General features: G+C 40.9%; 1 protein-coding gene across 1 annotated transcript; it reads left to right on the plus strand.

Annotated features, from left to right (window-relative positions):
• Positions 1 to 948: 948 nt before the first annotated feature.
• Positions 949 to 15,442, plus strand: LAS1L (LAS1 like ribosome biogenesis factor). The gene is made up of 13 exons (XM_048319035.1): positions 949 to 1,169; positions 1,818 to 1,943; positions 2,140 to 2,209; positions 3,408 to 3,489; positions 4,549 to 4,746; positions 5,342 to 5,388; positions 5,763 to 5,872; positions 6,567 to 6,652; positions 7,556 to 7,771; positions 8,974 to 9,109; positions 9,688 to 10,067; positions 10,989 to 11,130; positions 13,678 to 15,442. Exons 1-13 carry the CDS (start codon positions 973 to 975, stop codon positions 13,766 to 13,768), a joined length of 1,881 nt encoding a protein of 626 aa, XP_048174992.1. The 5' UTR covers positions 949 to 972; the 3' UTR covers positions 13,769 to 15,442.
• Positions 15,443 to 19,328: the final 3,886 nt, after the last annotated feature.

The raw sequence follows: 19,328 nt of genomic DNA on the forward strand, positions 1-19,328 counted from the left end.
CCAACATTACATAAAAATCAAGAACTGGTGAAGGGCCCTGAGGGGAACCTGTATAAGGAGGGCTGAGGTCACTTGGACTGTTCTCCCTGGAGGAGACTGAGGGGAGACCTCATCGGCTTACAACTTCCTCATGAGGAGGAGCAGGCACCGATCTCTTCCCTTTGGTGACCAGTGACAAGACCCAAGGGAATGGCCTGACATTGTGTTAGGGGAGGTTTAGGTTGGATATTAGAAAAAAGTTCTTGACCAGAAAGTGTGCTTGCCCCACCTTGAGTACTGTGTGCAGTTTTGGACATCCAAAGGAGGGCCATGAGGAAGGGGAGAGGTCTGGAGGGGAAGCTTTATGAGGAGCACTGAGGTCACTTGGTTTGTTCAGCCTGGAGGAGACCGAGGTCAGACCTCATTGTGCTCTTCAACATCTTCACGAGGGGAAGTGGAGGGGCAGGTACCAATCTCTTCACTCTCATGACCAGTGACTCAAGGAAATGGCATGAAGCCGAGTCAGGGGACGTTTAGGTTGGCTATTAGGAAAAGACTTTTCACCCAGAAGGTGGCTGGGCCCTGGAACAGGCTCCCCACGGAAGTGGTCACAGCACCAAGGCTGACAGAGTTCAAGAAGCGTTTGGACAACATTCTCGGGCACATGGTGCGGCCGTTGGGGATGGTCCTATGCTTTCTCGCAAGGCTCCCCTCGCCCTGATTCAGGACACATTTCGCCGTCCCTCAGCTCCCCGCAGCTGCACAAGGGGAGAATGCGCCTGTTCTGCACTCGCCTCGAGCCCCTCCGGCCGCAGCGGATCCCCACGGCAGCCCCACCGCCCTCCGGCACTCCCGGGGCCCGCCAGCCAGCCCTCAGGCGGCCACACCCGCCCCGAGCGCGGCGGGAGCGGGAAGCGGAAGCGGCGCAGAGCGCGCAGGGCGGGGGCGGCCCGCAGGGAGGCGGGAGGGAGGAGCGGCGCTAGCGGTGGCGGCATGTCGGGCCGTGCGGGCCCGGGCTGGCGCCGCGGGCGGCCGAGCTCGTCCCCGGCCCGCAGGCGGCTGAAGCCGCTGCGAACGGTGGTGGCGTGGAGGGGCCGAGCGGAGTGGGACCAGGTGATGGTGGGGCTGTACTGCGGGGACAGCCGGCTGCAGCAGGATGCGCTGGACCGCGTCTCGGCATGGAAGAGCCGGTACGGGCCGCGGGCGGGGAGCGGGATGCGGCTCTCGGGGCTGCCCTTCTGTCCCTGGAGCGGCCCCTCTGTGCCCTTCGCCCAGGCTGTGCCCGGCGCTCGCGGTCCTGGGCCCGGCGGCCGCCGAGGACCCGGCGCGGCTCCCCAGCGGAGCAGCTCCGCGGCCGGGGCTGTGTGTGCAGGCCGCCGGTGCAGCCAGGCAGGCGGCCCCGTCTTTCAGGGCACCTTCTCCATTGCGGGAAGCTCCGGGCACGTAGCTTATGCCAAGAGCACGGTGGCCCCGTGGGAGCAGGCGAGGTAGAAGCCCCGCATGCCTGCAACTTCACGGGCTGATTTCTCGAGGCGGTGAGCATATTCAAGGCCCCCAAATTGCCCCTGCTGCATCCGTACACAAGACCCGCCCAGGTAATGCATCTTGTGTATGTGCTTTCTACCAGTAAGTACTCATTTAACGTGAGCTTAGGAGTAACCGTGTAATCACTCTGTTCCAATAGAAGCCTTCCGGAAAGAGCCTTTGATTCTGTCTCAGCATACCGTTTCTCAGGCTGTTATGTACCACAGAACACAAAACATAGTTGGAAAGTTGCCATTTTTACAGGGTGAGTGTATTTGTGTGAGACTGCTCACCTGGTTTTCCTTTGCCTCCAGGTATGGTCCAAAAATGCCTCTTGCAGTGGACTGCACGGCAGAACTGATCCGTTGTAAGGTCCTCGATTCATCTGGCAGATTGAAGTCACATGAGCTCATCCTCTCTTATGGGCTGGCTCTTGTAAGGTAAGGGCTCTGCAGGCCTGTGTGCTTTGAGAGAGAGAGAGAAAGACCTGGACAGATGTCATTATTAAACTGTCCAAGTTCACTTTGTGTCTCTGGGACCACAGGGTTGTACAGCGCGTGGGGAGTTTATCTCTGGAGTTCCAAGCTTCTCTGCAGCTCTTGATAGTGATTTATTTTTTCTGTAACCTGCATGCAGGTTTGTCAACTTGATCACAGAAAGGAAACAGAAGATGGTCAGCATTCCTCTGAGACAGTTAGCCAGAGAGGTAAATATTAAATAAGAGTTGCTTGATAATTTATGTCTATACAGAAAGATGTGTTTTGGTTATTAACAACAACACTGAGTGAAGGAAATTGTAGGGGGTCATTCTTTTGTAGCCAAAATAATATAGATGCTAGTTTATTCCAGGTGCAAAGTTGTAAACAGCCTTATTGCAACTGGATCTAAAAGTTTGTTCTTTGAAGTCACAATAAGAGTAACAAAGGCTGATGATCATTAAAGGTTTTTGAATCACATGTGATCAAAAGTCTTGATTTACATGTATGTAGTCCCACTTGACATACTGTTACACATTTTTCTTTCTTAGCTACTGAGATAGGAAAAAGAGCTAAATCTGTGGTTTATAAATTCTAGTCTTTGACAAGCAAGGTTATACATAAAAAACACATTTGCAGGTATTTTAATCTTGTGTCTCCAGGTGAGCTTTTCCACTTGTGTGTGGAGGAGGGAAGGTTCAAGCTGTAATTGTAGTAGCAGGACCAACTTGAGTCCTTTTACTGCCAGCTGCACTGAGCACCATACCTGGGACTGAACAAGTTTTGACAGTGAAGGACAGACAGTATTTGAGACTCTTCTGTGTAGGTTTGGGCCCCTGCATGAGAATGTTGAATTGATTTTTATTTTTTTCCTGGGTTTTTGAGAAAAGTTCTGCTTCTCACTTTTTAAAACTGATCAAGCTTAAAAGCAAAGGTCTTGCATAAAGGTAGTTATGGTAGGAGACTTTTAAAGGTTTAAGGTAGTTGTCCTCAGGGAAGTTGCAAAAAATTGCATGCAAATTATTGTGTAAATTTGAGTATTATATATGATATTATTTGTGTCTTTGATATATAGTTATCCAGCATGTCTCATCCATTTAAATATAATTGAACTGCTTCTCAGGATCATTAAATTACATGTAACACCTCTGTCTAAAAAGAAATCTGTTGTTGCATGTAACACTGAAAAACTTAAACTGTAAAATGCAAGTTTGTGTGGGTCCTAGACCACAGGAGGACTGGCATCAGAGAATTGGGGGATCTTGGCCCATTATTGAAGTGGGAAGCAGGGGAACTACGGTGCAGGAGTGGCTGGGAAGGCGCTGTTCCCACTTAGGCAGAGGCTCTCTGCAGCTTTGCAGGGCTGCATGCAGGTGTGGCCTGATGCAGTGGAAACAGAGGGGTAACATGTGTTGGCTGTTATTGCAGGTGGACATCCCCATCTGGGTTGTGGACCTCCGTCATGAGCTGACGCACGGGAAGCTGCCGCGGCTGGCTCTGTGCCGCAAGGGTGAGTGCCACCAGTGGGTGGCATTGGGAGGGGTGGCCTGAGGCATGCTTGGGGTGGCAGTGCCAGTGCTGCAGGCCCTGAGGGGAGCACCCCACCTTCATTTTGGGGTGCTGCAGGACAGGCAGTGCGCTTGTCCTGGCAGGGAGAGTTGTGGTATCGGATACTGGGAGGATTTGCCACTGCCCTGTGGGGGTAGCTGAACTGTGTCCACTGGCTCCAGGTTGTGGTTCCTTACAGGACAGATGTTAAGAGGCTTTCTTCTATCCCTGAAAAAAATTACTGGAAACAAGAGTTTGGTGGTTTTGCTTTTTTACAGCACAGGAAGTTCATCTTGGGGAAATAGGTAAAAGCTTTTCCTGATGGTTTAGCAATACCTAAGACTCTTAAAAAATCCCATTTAGGGAGAAATGTAGATACTGCAGACCTGAATGAATGACCAGCTCATAGCATTTGAAGAGATTCCTGGGAATTTTGGGTAAAGGATGGAGAAGCCAGCTAAATAATCTTCAGCAGGGTCCTTAGATTGAATTGGGAAAATGCTGTTGGAAGTAAAGGCATTTTCTTTCCATGCTATCTGATGTATGCATAGTGTAGTCCCTGCACAAAAAAATTTATGTTATTGTTGTAGATGCTATGTTGACCATGGTGATGCTAAAGTACTGACTCATTTTCTCATCAGAATGCCACTGCAGGGACCTAGTTACTGCTTAAGTTTGACCTACCTTGAGCAAGGTGCAGTGCCATAGCAGTGTCCAATCTTTTTTTTTTTTTCCTTTCTCCAAAATAATGAGGGGTAGTTACCATGCATGTGATACTGGATTTTGGGTTTTTATTCCTGGTTTCTTTCTGGGGTTGGTTTTGGTTTGTTTTTTTGTTTGTTTGGTTTTTTTTTTAACTTGTTCACCTTTTCATTAATGAAGTTTTTTGTGTTTTCAGGGTTCATAACTGGTTAGTAGTATTTATTTTCATAATACAAGTTAGCAATATACCACCTATATTATTTTTTGCCGTAACAAAGAAATTCTCACTGAGAAGATAATGTTTTCTCTTCTCCATTAGGTTGTGATGTTGTGCTGGACTGGCTACGAAAGATGTATTGGAGCCGTCAGCTGGGCAATAACTTGCGTGAAGAAAGTGAGGATGAGGATGAGGAAGAAGAGCAGGAAGAGGTGGAAGCAAATGCAGAGTTGGACAGTGATGGATGGGAGATTCAAACCCCGCAGCATGAGGCCCATCAGAAACACAAGGAATTCCATGGCAGGTGTTCCTAGACCAATAGCAGATACAAGGATTAGATGAACTGGAGAAAGCAGTTTAAATATGTCATCTTCCAGCATAAAGATATACCTTCAGCTCAGATTTTGGGATTCCTCTTTGGGCCTTGGTAGATTGCCCTTGAGGTTGACTGACTGGTTTGGTAGTATTTCTCCAAATTTGTAGCACTTTGGTTTGTGAATAGCTGTAGCGCTGTTGCAATTGATGCAAAATGCAAGTATTAGGAATACAAATATGCATCAGAACATAAACTGCATATGGGAACAATTTCTTCCTACACTGATCTATTTAGGGATTTGTTTTTGAGCTGTCTGGGTTTATCTAACTTACCTGTCTTTGGCTACTGTTAGTGATAAAATATGGAAATCGTGGTTCAGCCCCACTTGAGAAAATTTATGTTGCTGGAAAAGTCTGAGAGTTTTGGGAGTCTTCCCTCTGTTGTCTGAACAGAATTGCTGGCTTCATTTGACGCCTTCCTTGAGTGTAAATTTAGCAAAACTAAGCAGCTTCCTCAGATACAAAATTCCCTTACATAGTTGATCTTCTGCTTAAATGATATATTTATGTTTATTTCTAGAAAAAGTCAGAGATGTTCTGATATCTTACAAGAATGAGCAGTTTCGTGTAAGTGCACTCTGATGATCACCACTTTAATTAATTCTCTTTTCTTTCTTGGGCAATTTGTCTTCTCTTCCTTGTTGTCTTAGTTCCTTGTGCAGGTCTGTCTGCTAATGTTGTCATACATGGCTTGCCAAAGAAAATCTTCACTACAGAGAACAAACAATTTGAGCTGTGACAGTTCCTAATGTGAACACTTTGTTTATAAAGGAGATCTGTACTTACTTGAGATGCCAAGGAAGGGGAACTTTTGTGAAGTTTTTCAAGTGCTGTTGATGAAGTACATGTGGCGTGTGCATCTTCTTGTCATAGCAATAATGTTTTTGTGTTTGCCATGGGAGTATATTTTCTATTAATGCTTGAATTTTTCCTTCACTCAGGTTATGCAGACTATGCAGTCTGTTTCAAAGTCTCGAGAGTTGTGGTCTGATTCCTCTTCAGAAGTGGACTGGATTTTGGCTCAGATCAAAGACCTGATGCAGGAAAACAGGTATGTCTCTGATAAAGAACAGAGGTGAAAGGTACAGTGCTGAACTAGGCTGTAGACCTATTAAATTGTCTTTTCATAATGTCCTATACTCGATCATGGAGAAAGCAGTTAGTCTGTTTCCTCAACATCTTTGAGGACTGAGTTGTTGATCTGTGCTAACAAGCAGTATTCCTTGTGCCAGATGGTCTCCAAGGTGTTTTCCCAGACTTAGCGATGCTGGCCCCAAGGCATGCAGCATCTTCAGTGTCTTCAAAAACTCCCAACAACCCTGTAGAGATTTTGATTTCACAGTAACCTTTAGAATTCTTAAAAATTTCAGGGCAATACTTGGCATTTTCTATATTTTCTATCTTTCTATTACTACAGAGCCTCTAGGACCTAGTGTGTTGAGACTTTCTTATTACCATATAAATTTTCATGGAGATCTTGACCCACTTTGAGAAATCTGATCAGTGTAACTGTAGAGGGGAGAGAGTATAATGTTGCAGATAAGAGCTGTAACTCCTTATGTGTTGAATATAAATATATATGCTGTACAAGAACAGCATTACCAGATCTTTTGTTCGAACAAAAAATTCTCCATTCCGTCCTCACAGTTCCAGGTATTTGGCTGTCAAACTTGTTTCAGAACTGGTGCAAGTGGTGTTTTGATAGGTAAAGGAGTAAGTGGCAGTAATAAGTCTCTCTGCTCTAGGGAGACAGTGGCTGAAGCTCTTCTCAGTGATGGCTTTCTCATCCCAAAGATGGATTGTCTGAAGATGCTAAATATCAAGTATGAAGGTTAGTGTTCTATGCACCATGCAAGTAGAAAATGCATAGCTAGTGTTATGACCAAGTCTTTTCATTTTTTCTCATTATATTGAAATCTGTGATTGTCTGCATATTCTATCTGGGTCCTTAAATATCTTTTGCCCTGTTCTGCAGAACCCCTTATGGCCATGCTTACCTATTGCTTTTGCCTAAGTCTCTTAGGATGGAAGGATAGCTCTTCAGCACTGAATATCTAGCCAAAACATCTTTCAAGGCTTGCATCTCTACCCTTTTCTGCAATAGTTGCTGATTTCAGGAACTCCCACTAGTTTCTTTTCTACACTGAATATTTGAAACAAATCAAAATGGATGGGGTTTTTTGAGCCTCGTTGACCAGTTGCATCATAGTTCCAAGCTGCTGCCCATATGTGTGGAGTTGCATTTATTGTTTGCAAGAGAATTAGGCACCTAGAGGGAATGAAAATAAATAAATCCCCTATTTCACAGCCAAAGAACTTTCCAAGAAAGGTTCTCAAATTTCCATGACTATATAACAGTAGAAAAATGTAAAAGCTTTTTGATTTTATGTTGCTTTGCTCAATGAACCTTGTCTTTGCAGTATGTTTTTAGACAGAATAGTTCTTAATGATACAAGAAATAAGATGAAACTGGAAAGGGATTAGCAAAACAGGTAGATTTTCCTGTGTTCATAATTTCCTTGTGCTAGTTATCAAATTGCTACTTATTTTACTTGCCTAGTATAAGAAAAATAATAGTTTCAGCTTCAGTGAGGACCTCAGGAAATAATGCTGGAATCAATCACCTTAGAACAAACCTCTTTAGTTTGAAGCGAGTGTCACACCTATATTTCATAAAAAAATTACAAAGCACCAATTTCTGGCTTCTCTGTTTTGTTTTTTCTTCTTATTGCAGCAAATAAAGAGGTATGGCAATTCAAAATTCCCCCGACATTTTACTGCTTTTGGCAGCCTTTGCTGTCAGGCCTCCTTTCACGAAGTTTTACACAGATCCTAATAGAGAAAATGTTTATAGAGTTGAAGGAATGTTCTGACTCTTCAGAACTCCGGCCTCAGTTCTTGATCAACTGGATTTCTGAGTTGCTGACTGGCATTGCCAAAGTAAACGCTGGTGAGTGTGTCTGGAATTTCTGAGTTTAAAAAAGCGTAAGAGTTTCTTCTGTACTAGTGTAAACCTACACTAATAAAGTGGTGGAACCTTTATACATAAAGTGCAGTTGCCTAATTAGTATATTTTGTCACGTGAACATAAGCTTTTATTGTTGCATTTCTTAGACTTTTCAACGTGCAGCTTGTGCATGTTATGTATTTCTTAGCAAAAAATTGAAATTGTTATTGGTAAGTTTGCTGCAGCCTCCTCAGGATAGGAAAAGCCAGTTTCTCGCAGGAAGGATCAGGCTCTTAAGTGCTAATTTTTCCAGATATCAATACTTGTAGGAAATAACATCCTTATATGCTATCTGCCACTGTTATATGCAGTCTGTTATGAGATCCCTGTTCCCAGTTCTTTCCTCCCTTAGCAGAAGCCTGACTTTATAGGATACTAAATAGTGTTGCTGTCCTTTATTGATCCTATCACAGGATTTTTATGCCTTCTAAACTTACACAAAAGTAATAAGTAATATTTTGTTTTCAGTTCCTGACTTAGAACTTTTAAAATTGGCAAACTGTATGTTTCATTACAGAGATGAGCACTGAAGGGCCTTAATTATACAGTGTCACAGGTATTCTGCTAACAAGGTTTTAATACTGTGACACAGTGCATCCTTGCATAGGTTTCCATCCCTTAATTTTGGTGCCTCTTCTGTCCTCTCCTGGTCTGGCTCAGGCTGCACAAAGATTTTGCCAGTATCTCGGGCAGTCATAGGTTAATATTTGGTGCTTTCACTCAGTGCTAAACATATCTATGATGTACCAAGATCCCTGAGTGGTGCTAGTTCCCAGCTGTTCAATCTACTCTTTGCAGAGCTATCTGGAATGATACTGGGTCCCAGATACAGTATACTGCATTTATTTGGGATAAAACCGTTCAAACACATCTTGTGGCTTTCCTGTCCGGAGTGATGTGCTCAGGGCCAGCTTGGGAATGTCTGCACTGCACTGTGGTCAGGTCTTGTGGAGCTACCTGAGCTGCCCGTGCACTGCCAAGTCCTTTGTAACAACCTTGATGTATTTGGTCGATATAGCTGGTCATGGACTTGAGTTAAAATGCCAGCTTATTTGAGGATGTGTTCCAGTAAAAATGCAGAGGGATGAAGGGTATGTTTTTGATGAGTTTTGAGCACCCTGTTGTTTTCATTATCTTCTTTGAAGGGAAGAAAAGGCAACACTGTAACAAACAGGTGTCTGTGAAGGAGCTGTTCCTGCACAAAGTCCCTTTGCAGTGGATAAGATTGACTGACAGTTGCTTGGAAGCTCCCTGCTGGGCAACCCCACATCTTCTTCAGCTGTAAGTTTGATCCTGTGACCTGGAAAGGGAACTGCAAACAGTGCTCTGTAACAGCTTTGGTTTCCTAGTGATACGCTGAGCTATAGCTGCATTCCCTTGCCTCTCTTTGGATCTGGCAGAAATTGTAGCAGGTGCATATAAAGCCATGCTTGCTGCTATTCATCTCCCCATTGATTGCACATAAAGAGAAGAAGGAAAAGAATTCTAAATGATTGTACCTTCAGAATGAAAGCAGAGGTTATCTGGGGAGGCTTTTAAAGCAACCTGTTCAGAAACAAAGTGGCTTGGTAGAGATGTGACTGCTTATTCAGGTGATAGGAATTTACCACAGCTCCTAACTTTTATACATGAAAACAGCAAAGCAGTAATTCAGTTAGAAGTATCCCAAGTCCTTAATTTTAATCACAAAGATGGAGTATTTCAGCATCCACTGACCAGGGGATAATCAAATTTTGCCTGTTAGATGAACTATGTGAGCCAGCTGTCCTGGAGAAACAAACACTTAAAAGCAAAAAAGGCTCTAGATGAAGATTTATCAACCCTTTTAAGACTTTTCCATTGCCCTTTTTCCTTTCTAGGATCCTCACAATCATGAGACCTCGCTTGCCACGTTCTTCTAGGAAGAACCTTCTCTATCTTGCTTCCATTTACACAGAAGGAGGTGCCCCTTTGTCCAGTCCAGGCCTCTCTTCAGATGGCAGTGAACAACCAATTTATACTATAGAGAGCTTACAGTGGAGAGCCAGGCAAGAAAATCAGGTTAAAAATCAAGGGCAGACTGTAGAGAAACAAGAAGATGTGCTAGAGAGAGATGATGGTGTAGAGGAAGTGGAAGAGGAGGAAGAGGAGATGGTAACTGAAACAAATCCTTTGGAAGGACTTGCTCATTCTGGTAACATGGTGGCTATTGCTGAGAAAAGGGCAGCACTGCAAGGGTCCGCCTGGCAGATCACCGCAGGTAAAAAGTGACTCTATCACTGACAAAGGTTAATTGAAATGCAAAGACATCTCAGCCCTTTGGGTCTGGCCATAATTAAATTGTGCTTCAAAATAATCTAAATGCCAGATTACTGAAAAATGTGAAGTTTCCAGTCTTTCGTTTATGTGCAGGAGTCATTTCTCTTAAGCTCTTAAAATAGTGCGAGTGTGTTTTCCAGGAGCATGCTATTACTGTCTCATTATTTTATTAGGCTTTTCCAAACTTTGAAATTTCAGTGTATTCAACTGATGGGGCAGGATATATGCCAGCTGTGAATGGTGAAGAAAATATGGATGTTTCTTGGATTTCTCTTTGTCAGACTTGGGGGTATTTGAAAGCACAGTTTGTCTATGAACCTAAGTTCTATGCTCTGGGAAAGTGGTTGTTATGACATGGTGGCAAACAACAGAAATGAGCAAGACAAGTTTTTAGAAGGAATAAACAGTGTATCAAGTGTTTTGTTAGCTTTGTTACAGTAGCTATACTTTCTCATGGGGGTTGGAGGTCTCTGTAGCTAAGAATTTTGGATGAGTCATGGAGGGACTCGAACACAGGAGGAGGAAGTTGGCGGAGAAGAGTTGAAGTCAAAATGGCATTTAAAGGAAAAAAAGCAGCCACTAGAAGACTGAACTCTTGTACTCCATCCACTGGGAAATTTTCTGAAGTAAAAAAAAAAAGGAGAAGAGATCTTAGTTATGCTGATGTGAACAGCTTGTTAGAACTGGATGTTTTGAGAACAGAAGTAAAACTGTCCTCTGCTTCTGTGACATTGGTTCAGATCATTTGCTGAATGGCTGAGTTGCATGAGGCAGTATTTGTGGACTTGGGGAGGGTCATCTTGTCTTTTGACAATCTCTTTGGGAAACTCGGACTTCTTGGTTTTGTACTGTTTTTATCTAGATGAAGTACGATGGAAAGACTTTCCTCTTGGGAAACTCCCAGGTCAGACAGATGACCCTGATGGTCTCATGTTGGATAATTATTCTATGATGTCCCTGCTTGATCAGCCAGTGAGGGATGAGTGGAAGTCTCTCAATACAAAGTGAGTAATGGTGTGGGCGGTACTTTGCCCCTGAGCCATGAAATGCATTTCTCTTTCTGTGCCTTTTACTATACCATGTGAAAAATTAAGGCTGAGATTTCCTTTTTACTTCTGTTTAAATGGTTTGACCCGAATATCTGCTATTGTCTCTAATACTTACTAACCTAACCCTAATGGTATCCTTTGAGGACGCCATCTTATAATATTTCTATCTTCACTCCTCCTGCTCATTTAAAAAAAAAAACATTGCAAGGATTATGAAATACTGCTGTTTAGCAGGTATCAGCACAGCCCCAGCAGGCTTGACAACTTGTGTTTTTATTAGCTGGGGCTCTGATCCTCAGCAGGCTGGCAGTGCCCAGTGACCTTTTAGAGCTGTAGCTAGTAATTTAGAACTGCAGATCTGACCTCAGTAAAGAAACACAGCTTGTCCTGGAAATAACGGGAGCATTCTATAAAGCTTTGGTCAGATCACTTTTGTTACTAAGTGAAGCTTATCCAGTTATCCATCCCATTGTAGATGTTTTAATAGGGTCAGTATTTCACACTTTTAAGTCATAGGAACTTGAATGGTGTAAGCTGTCAAATCAGTTTCATCACATACATATAAATCTGTCTCCTATTATTTGAATCCAAGGAATGCTTCAGAATAGAAACAAATTGCAGTTATTTTCCTTAACACTTGATTGGACAACTTTCTAATCCATGATTCTTTTCTGTGGTTGGTGGGCCCAATCTAGTAGCAGTGTGACAAACTGAGAATCATGCAGCCTGGGGTATTTCACTGAGAAGAAATCTTGCAGGTGTTCATATTTTCACATATTCAGAGTTGTGTTCAGGTTCCAAACTTCCAGTTTCAAATCTTCCAAAAAGTAAGGCTTGCATTCTTCTCCATCCTGTTGGCCATCTTCCATGGGATCAAATTAATTGACCTTCCCTTATCAGTAACATTATGTTCCTTTGGAGGAAGATGCCTAGACTGCATTTTGAAATATGATTTAGTCATAGTGAGGACTGATAGTATATTAATTGCAGGCTAAAAAGCTAAAGGCCAGATACGTACATTTCAGGCTGTTTTTTGAACAGTGTAATGTGTCATGCAGCTTGTATTACTAGAAAATACTCATGCAGAAAATAAGAAAGCACATAGCAGGCCAAAAGTAACATGTGTTTCTGCATCTCTTTGTGTGGGGAAAGGGGCAGACAGTTTGTTCCACTCAGATTACAGCCTGGCAGGATGCCAAGAAAAAAAATCTTAGAAAGAAACATGAGGAAAACCTGTTGTTACCACAAATAGAAAGGAGCAGAAGCTGATTTATTCCTGAAGCAGAGCCTGGAAATAATCCAGGTTTCATCAGGAGTGCTACAATGGCAGCTTGTTCATTATTCTTACTTCCCTTGCATAGCAGCATCTCCATTTGCCAAAGGACATGTGGTTTTGGAAAGGTGGTCTGACTTCCCCAAGGCAGAAATAAGCAGATTTTCTTGACTGCTTAACGTTTTCTTCTGTGCAGAAACCTTGTCCTCTGGCTTGTAGCTGTGTGGGTTTTTTCTTCCCCATCAAAGGTTTTTGTATGGCCTGTTCCAGAACGGGTGTTTGCTATTTAATTTTGGTACTGCCCTCCAAGTTCTCTGTCTGCAGAGAGCTGTTCTGCCAGGCTCATGAAGGCAGGTACTGAAAGATGGTATGAGAGATTGTGAAAACTTGACATTTTACTTTGAAAATATCTGTAAGGTGCTTGGAATAGCATCTGCAGCATAGGCAATGGGACACGCCCTTTCTAAAAGCAATGCCCTTCTTTGTCCTTCTGCAATTCCTTCCTCCCAAAAGATTGTGTTCATTGTTGGGTTTTCTGGTCTATGCTGTGCATGTGTATTGTCAAAGTTCACGTTTAGTGTTGCTGAGGCAATCTCTGAAGCTTTGAATAGCTGCTGTCATCCCTCAGGCAGATGGTTTGGGTTTTGTGATAAACATATGTGCTTTTTATTAGCTCCCAGCATCAGTTTTACCTGACAGCTGGAACAAATTTGGCAATAATGACCACTTGGAGAGTTTTCTGAGGGTGGAGTTGCTGACTTGCTGTTGCTTTAGGGGTTGCATGTCTAAGTCCCATGACTTTTTTCTAAAGCCATAGAAATGGGTAGTATCAGTGTACAGGATAAGCATTTTAAGATTTGTGACAGACTGTTCTCATGTCAATTGCTTGCTGTGTTAGCATTTCACCTGATGAGCTTGTATTCCTAGCTGCAAAGGACAGATGAAGGTTCAGATGAAAATTGTTCTCTGGTTATTTCTGCAGTCATTTCTCCCTCAAAATTGCTAGTACCTGGTCACCTTTCTTTTGGTTTGTGCCTTGTACCTTTCATGTTTCAGGACTATTGCCTCTCTGGAATAAACTGATTAAAAAACTAAGGACATTTCAGCAGATAAATGTTTCAGAGCTAAAAATGAGAATGTTTTGGAAATAAAGTGCTATCAAAATTACTTTGGTGATGTAAGCTTCTAAATCAGCCTAGTGATTATGTGCTTTATTCTTTTCCTCACAGCTCTGCAGAATTGAATATTCCCATGACAGGAGGATTGTTGTGGACCCAGAATGACTTCCATAAAATAAAAAGTGGCCTTCAACTTTTCTGAGACAGCAGCAGAGTGCTCTGTGACTTTTAGTATTGCACAAGTTAAGTGGTGTGGGAAATCTAGTAATGGTGGTGGGGAAATAGTCAGGAGAAGTTGTTGCTGTGATTTATTGATTTTTACCATGTAAAATCACTGTTTTATAAAGGTGTTGTGTTTTAAGTTGCATGTACAGTAGCCATTGTCTTGCTTAACCAGTTGAAGTTTGCCAAATAGTTAATAAATACAACTAACTGAAGGCAAACCTTGCTCCTGGATGCCGTTTCTCAGTTTTCACTCTGGAAAGTGTCCTCTGGCCCTCAATAGCAAGACTATTGAGCCCTTCTTATTTCAGTGATGCTGTCCTGGAGGAGTGATTTTACCAGTTTTCATCTTTCTAGGATTTCAATGAAGCTTCAGGGATCAATCCTAGCTAGAGCATGGCTGAATGTACTGAGATACATAAATATACCTTTGAAATGTTTTTGTCACAATGTTTTTTCAAGTGATAGTCTTGAAGCCACTACTGTCTCTTTTTTGATTGAAGTGTTTTGCTTCATGTTACTTCTGTTGATGATTTTGCTGATATTCATAACCAATACTGTGGTGTTTGCTGAGAGCTGGTATGATGACTGCAGAAATGGACTGAAAAAGTACCTTTTGGAAAGTTGTTGAGAAAAATGGCTTCCAGATAGTTTTTCCTATTCCGTTTTCTTTACCTGTATTACAGGTTCTTGGAACTTAAGAGGCTTCTGTGGTAACCTGTCAGAAAAACCCAGGAGTTTAAGTGTATATTTATTGCAGGACTCCTCGGTAAGAATTTGTTAGAGTGCATCTGCTAGAGGGTAAAACAGAGGCTTTCTCTGAGTCCATCTAATAATTTGCAGGTTTTACAAACTAAACAGAAAGAATAATATGGCAGTAGGAAGGGATACAAAAAGGGACATACGACTTTAGCAGTACATTGCATAGGGTTGAAATGTTTAGAAGAGCAGCTTCGTGGATGCTTTGGACAGGTTCTCAAGTAAAGGCTTAGCTAGATGTCCCGAATGTATTATTTCTTTATTCCTTCTTCTCTAGATTTTTTGTTATCTTGCTCTACACTGCAGTTGCTTGTTACCATGCATCCAAAAATGGAAGATGCATTGCACATTTCCTTCTCTAAAAGCAAGCAGTGCCAATGCAAAAGGAAATAAACTTTCTGTTATGAGGGATTTTTCATGGAAGCCCTTCCCCTTCCAAATATTTTTAGAAATACTTCTTTTTCCCAGAAGTTAATTAAGCTTATTTAGAAAATTCTGAGTGAAAGGGATTTGTTCTTTTATTACTTTTATTTAGCTGAGTATGAAATTACTTCAATTACTGTATTTTGTATTGCAAACAAGCATAACAGTTCGAATAGGAATGTGTGGTCCTGGCAAATACTGTACCAGCTGTAGCTTTTTTTCCCCCTTGGAAGAAGTGCACTCGGTAAGATCATGTGCTGCTACTACTACTAGAGGACCTTGATCAGCTGTAGTTACTGCCCTGTGTATCTGCCATTACCCCACACAGAGAATCTGGGATTTTTTCAGGCAATCAGCTAAAAAAATTACCAATAAATGACTTGGACAGACTGCAACAGTTGTTTCGGGCAAAAAAGCTTTTTGGGGGTCTTGTCTAAAGAGGGTTGAAAAATAAAAAGCTAGAAACAAATAATCCAATGGCTTTCAGTTTTATTAAATAAGCAAAATTTTTTATATATATAAACTATAACATATTTCATATTATTAAATAATTGTGCAAAACATTTACATAGAGCAGAAGGGAATAGGTGATAGCCTATACTTCTTTTAGATTCTTGCAATTCTTTTAATACATTTACAAACTTTAAATACAGACCAAAATCAGCAAGATTGTATAATGACTCTTCAAAGGCTAACCAAACACTGGCATAAGAATAATTTACGTGGTGGTGCAATTCTATTTTTCCAGTTGAAATATTGCAGGAAATACACTTGGTAAGGGCTCTGTCACACAAACAAGCGATAGGTACATAAGAGGAGTATGAAAGCTGAACACTCACCGTTGCAGTAACTGTGACAGATCTAAAGATCTGACTGTTACAAGTCCTAGAGTACTAATGCTTCAGGTAAATTTTTGGCAAGTCAAGGTCAAGTAATATTTCAACTTCGGAACAAAGTTTCACAGAAATGAGCCATGTTCCTTCACCTTAGTGTGGAGTTTTAAAAATTACAATAATCAAATGTTCCTGTTTGCAGGTTGATATAGATCAAGTATGCATACATGTCACCAAGTATTTTTAACTTTATTATTTGAACAAAATGCCAAAATGGACAATTTCAGACAAACTGGCATTAGGAGTCTGTAGGGGGAAACTCACCTACTTAGATATTTTTGGTTTTGATTTTTTCAATGAATCTCCTTCTGTTTGTTCTAAGCAACCACACTCCACACCTATTTTTAAGTTTACAGCTAAAGCATTTTTACAAAAGCTAAACAGACTCATGCTAGTAAATAAATTACATGCTGCAGCAACTAGAGCAGTGCCCACTTACCACCACAGAGATTTAAGAATACCACATACTGGTTTAACATCCATTTTCACTCATTTTGTCATTAAGACTTACATTATATTTGGGTCAACCAAAAAAACCCAAAGAGATTTATAAAATTTTACAACAATTAAACAGTAATGTTTAATTCTACAAATGAATAAAGCCAACTACTGCAGCTCAATATGACAACAGGACTAACAGCAGTGAACTCATGTACAACTTACTATATTACTAACAATTCTTACAAAAACATTAAATAATTTAGACTGACATCCCATAAAGCATTTGGTTTTTGATTTATGAATTTAAAGTTACACACTTTTAAGTGACACATTATGTGAAAGTAATATAGCTGAAGATGAAAGATAAGTAAATCAGAACTCCCAGAGAATGCTCTGACTCCAGTAAAGCACTAAAATCTACTGCTTAACTCTTGTCAACTGCAGTAGTCCATGATTTTACCTTCACACATTTTTCCCCCTCATCTAGAATTGTTTTTTCATGGATTTTATTAAAATATAGTTTCTAGAACTGTTCTTTTACAGTTTTAAAAACATTTAAATATCATGCTCTAAAAAAGAGCATTTATACAAAGTCTTATATTTACAATATAGACAGTAATGATCAGGTGTTAATAAGATCAACTCTTCCATGTAAGAAGAAATCTAAACTTATGCGCTAAAGATTAATGAATGTGTCAGTGTTTTGAACTTCTTGTAAACATATCTGAAAACAGGTGTGGATGACCAAATTATCACTTAAAGTAGTTGATCAGGAAAGACTAAATCACATAGAAAAGTTTCATTACCTGTAAGGAGGACTAAAAAAGCACAAAATTTGCAGGTTATTTCCAAAAGGCTACATGTCCAATTCTGTAACTATGCATGATAGATGCCAATAGCTTCTTAGAATAAGACAATTTGCCTTTGAAGTGCCTTAGGGAAATAGTATGCTGGGTTTGTATTTGCACAGCACTCCCACTGTTTAAAAAGGAATTCTTCCATCAGTAAAACAAAGGTTAGTGGAAATTAAAATGACTGGACAAATCCAACAAAAATGGATATCTCTGTACGCCACCCAGCACTTCATACAGAAATCTCTGTTGAGTTTCCCACATTAGAAAACATCAAAATCACCTACTAAACCTCTCTTAAAACAGCTTATCTTTATAAATGGAGAAAAACGGAACAAACATTCTTCTGCATACAAATATTTAATTCCGTGCAGGATGGAAAACATGAGTGCACAATAAACTTCATCTCATACCTAAATAATTTATAAATTAATTGGTTAGAATAAAATAGGGTCTATAGCAATTACTGTTACATTTTAAACACATGCAGATGAGTTAACAGCAACATTTTTACATAAAGTTTAGTGCAATAATGTATCTGCTTAATAAATAGACTGAAGATACCTATGTAATGCTTTGAGGTGTACACACAGTATTTGTGCACATAATAACCTGGTTCTGAAAAGTTGTCCCTGTTTGTCTATAAACTACAAGTGCCCATTTTAAATAAAAAAAGATCCATAATTACTCATGGGCTACTTCCCTGTGACACATGGTGTCACAAACATTGTGGTGAAAATGTAATACTGAAGTTAATCTAGAGATTATTTTTTTTTATACACAGTTTTTATACAATCAAGAAAAAGAGATACAATTTGTATCAACAAACAAAAGGTCATTTCTGGTTATTTGAGGCATTGCTCTCAGCTGCTTATACCATGCAAGAGAAGAGAATAAGAATTAATTGCAAATTAAAAATATGAAATGTTTTTGAAAACTGGTCAAGAGTTAAATCTGTTTTCCCCCAATTATTGTAAGTGTCTGGATTTTTTTTTCCCCACTAACAGAGAGAATAACCAACTAATTAAAACTTAAGTTATTTTTAAACACCAAGTGTTAAGTACAGAATCACCTTCAAGTTACTTCATTTCAAATACATAATGACACAGTCATTATATATGTCACCTGTACCAACACAAGAATATTTATCCTGTGTGAAATGATACAGTTATCAAATGTCAGTAAATTAACTGTAGTTGCACCCATAATTGTGGTTTCTTGTTGGTTCATTTGGTGGGTTTTTTAATATAACAGGAACCTATTTTGCACATGATAAAGAGCCCACAAGATATTTTGAATCAAACCAACCACTACAGTAACACAAGTGGAGGAAATGATAAACTTTGTTTCTCAGACAAACAGATAACTAGAAAGCAGCATGCAAGCCATTATCAAAACACCAGAAACAACCCTGACTGCAGCCTCACGTTCTGTGTGTTTCACAGTAAGAAACATTTAGGCAGTGTCACACCTTCTCATGAAGAAACAAAAGGCCATAAACCAGGCCTTCTCAACTTTCATGAAAAAACTACAGTAGAAGTCAACAAGTCCTAGCTCGAGACATGTCGAGTTAGTCATGGTTCAAAATGTTGAAATATACAGTGGATTCAAAAAAGGGCGTACAGTCAGTGCAGCTTAAAAAAACCAATAAACGCCTCTTTTGGAGACATTTAGCTACAAAGGTTCCCACCCTGAGCAAGATACCAGTTGCGCAAACAATGCCACACAAAATTATCTCACCTGTTGAAACAGGAACTCTAAAAGCCTTCACGAGGCAAATGCACACCTTTGCGTGGATCTGTAGAGCAAAAACCAGGACAGCTTTGCCACAAACCCAAACTGGAGCATCTCTTTCCAAGAAGCAGCCTTCCCCCTCCACCATTTCTGAAGTTGATCTTGTACAGCCATCTTGAATGTCAGGCTCACTCAAACACCATCCTTGCTCCCAGAGGAAGGGCTGTAGTTAGTGATGAACTTCCATGTTAACATCCAGTTTTTGCTGCTTCAAGCTGAGTAATCCAGTTTACATAATACTGACAATTTATTTTCAGCTTGTCTAGTCATTTGGGCCAGCAGCTGCTTACTGCACATTTGAGAGGAGATTCTGGAGAGAAGCTACAGTTAAACTTTTCAGTTTACTGAATGGTACTCATGCCTTTACATTCCTTAATGT

Source organism: Corvus hawaiiensis, chromosome 14 (genome assembly GCF_020740725.1).
Source record: "Corvus hawaiiensis isolate bCorHaw1 chromosome 14, bCorHaw1.pri.cur, whole genome shotgun sequence".
Classification (NCBI taxonomy): domain Eukaryota; kingdom Metazoa; phylum Chordata; class Aves; order Passeriformes; family Corvidae; genus Corvus; species Corvus hawaiiensis.

Excerpts from the sequence above, each read along its gene's own strand:
- LAS1L (XM_048319035.1), top strand. The coding sequence starts at position 973 with ATGTCGGGCCGTGCGGGCCCGGGCTGGCGCCGCGGGCGGCCGAGCTCG. Across the intron at positions 4,747-5,341 it reads GAAACACAAGGAATTCCATG|AAAAAGTCAGAGATGTTCTG; the intron begins GCAGGTGTTCCT and ends GTTTATTTCTAG. Across the intron at positions 5,873-6,566 it reads GACCTGATGCAGGAAAACAG|GGAGACAGTGGCTGAAGCTC; the intron begins GTATGTCTCTGA and ends TCTCTGCTCTAG.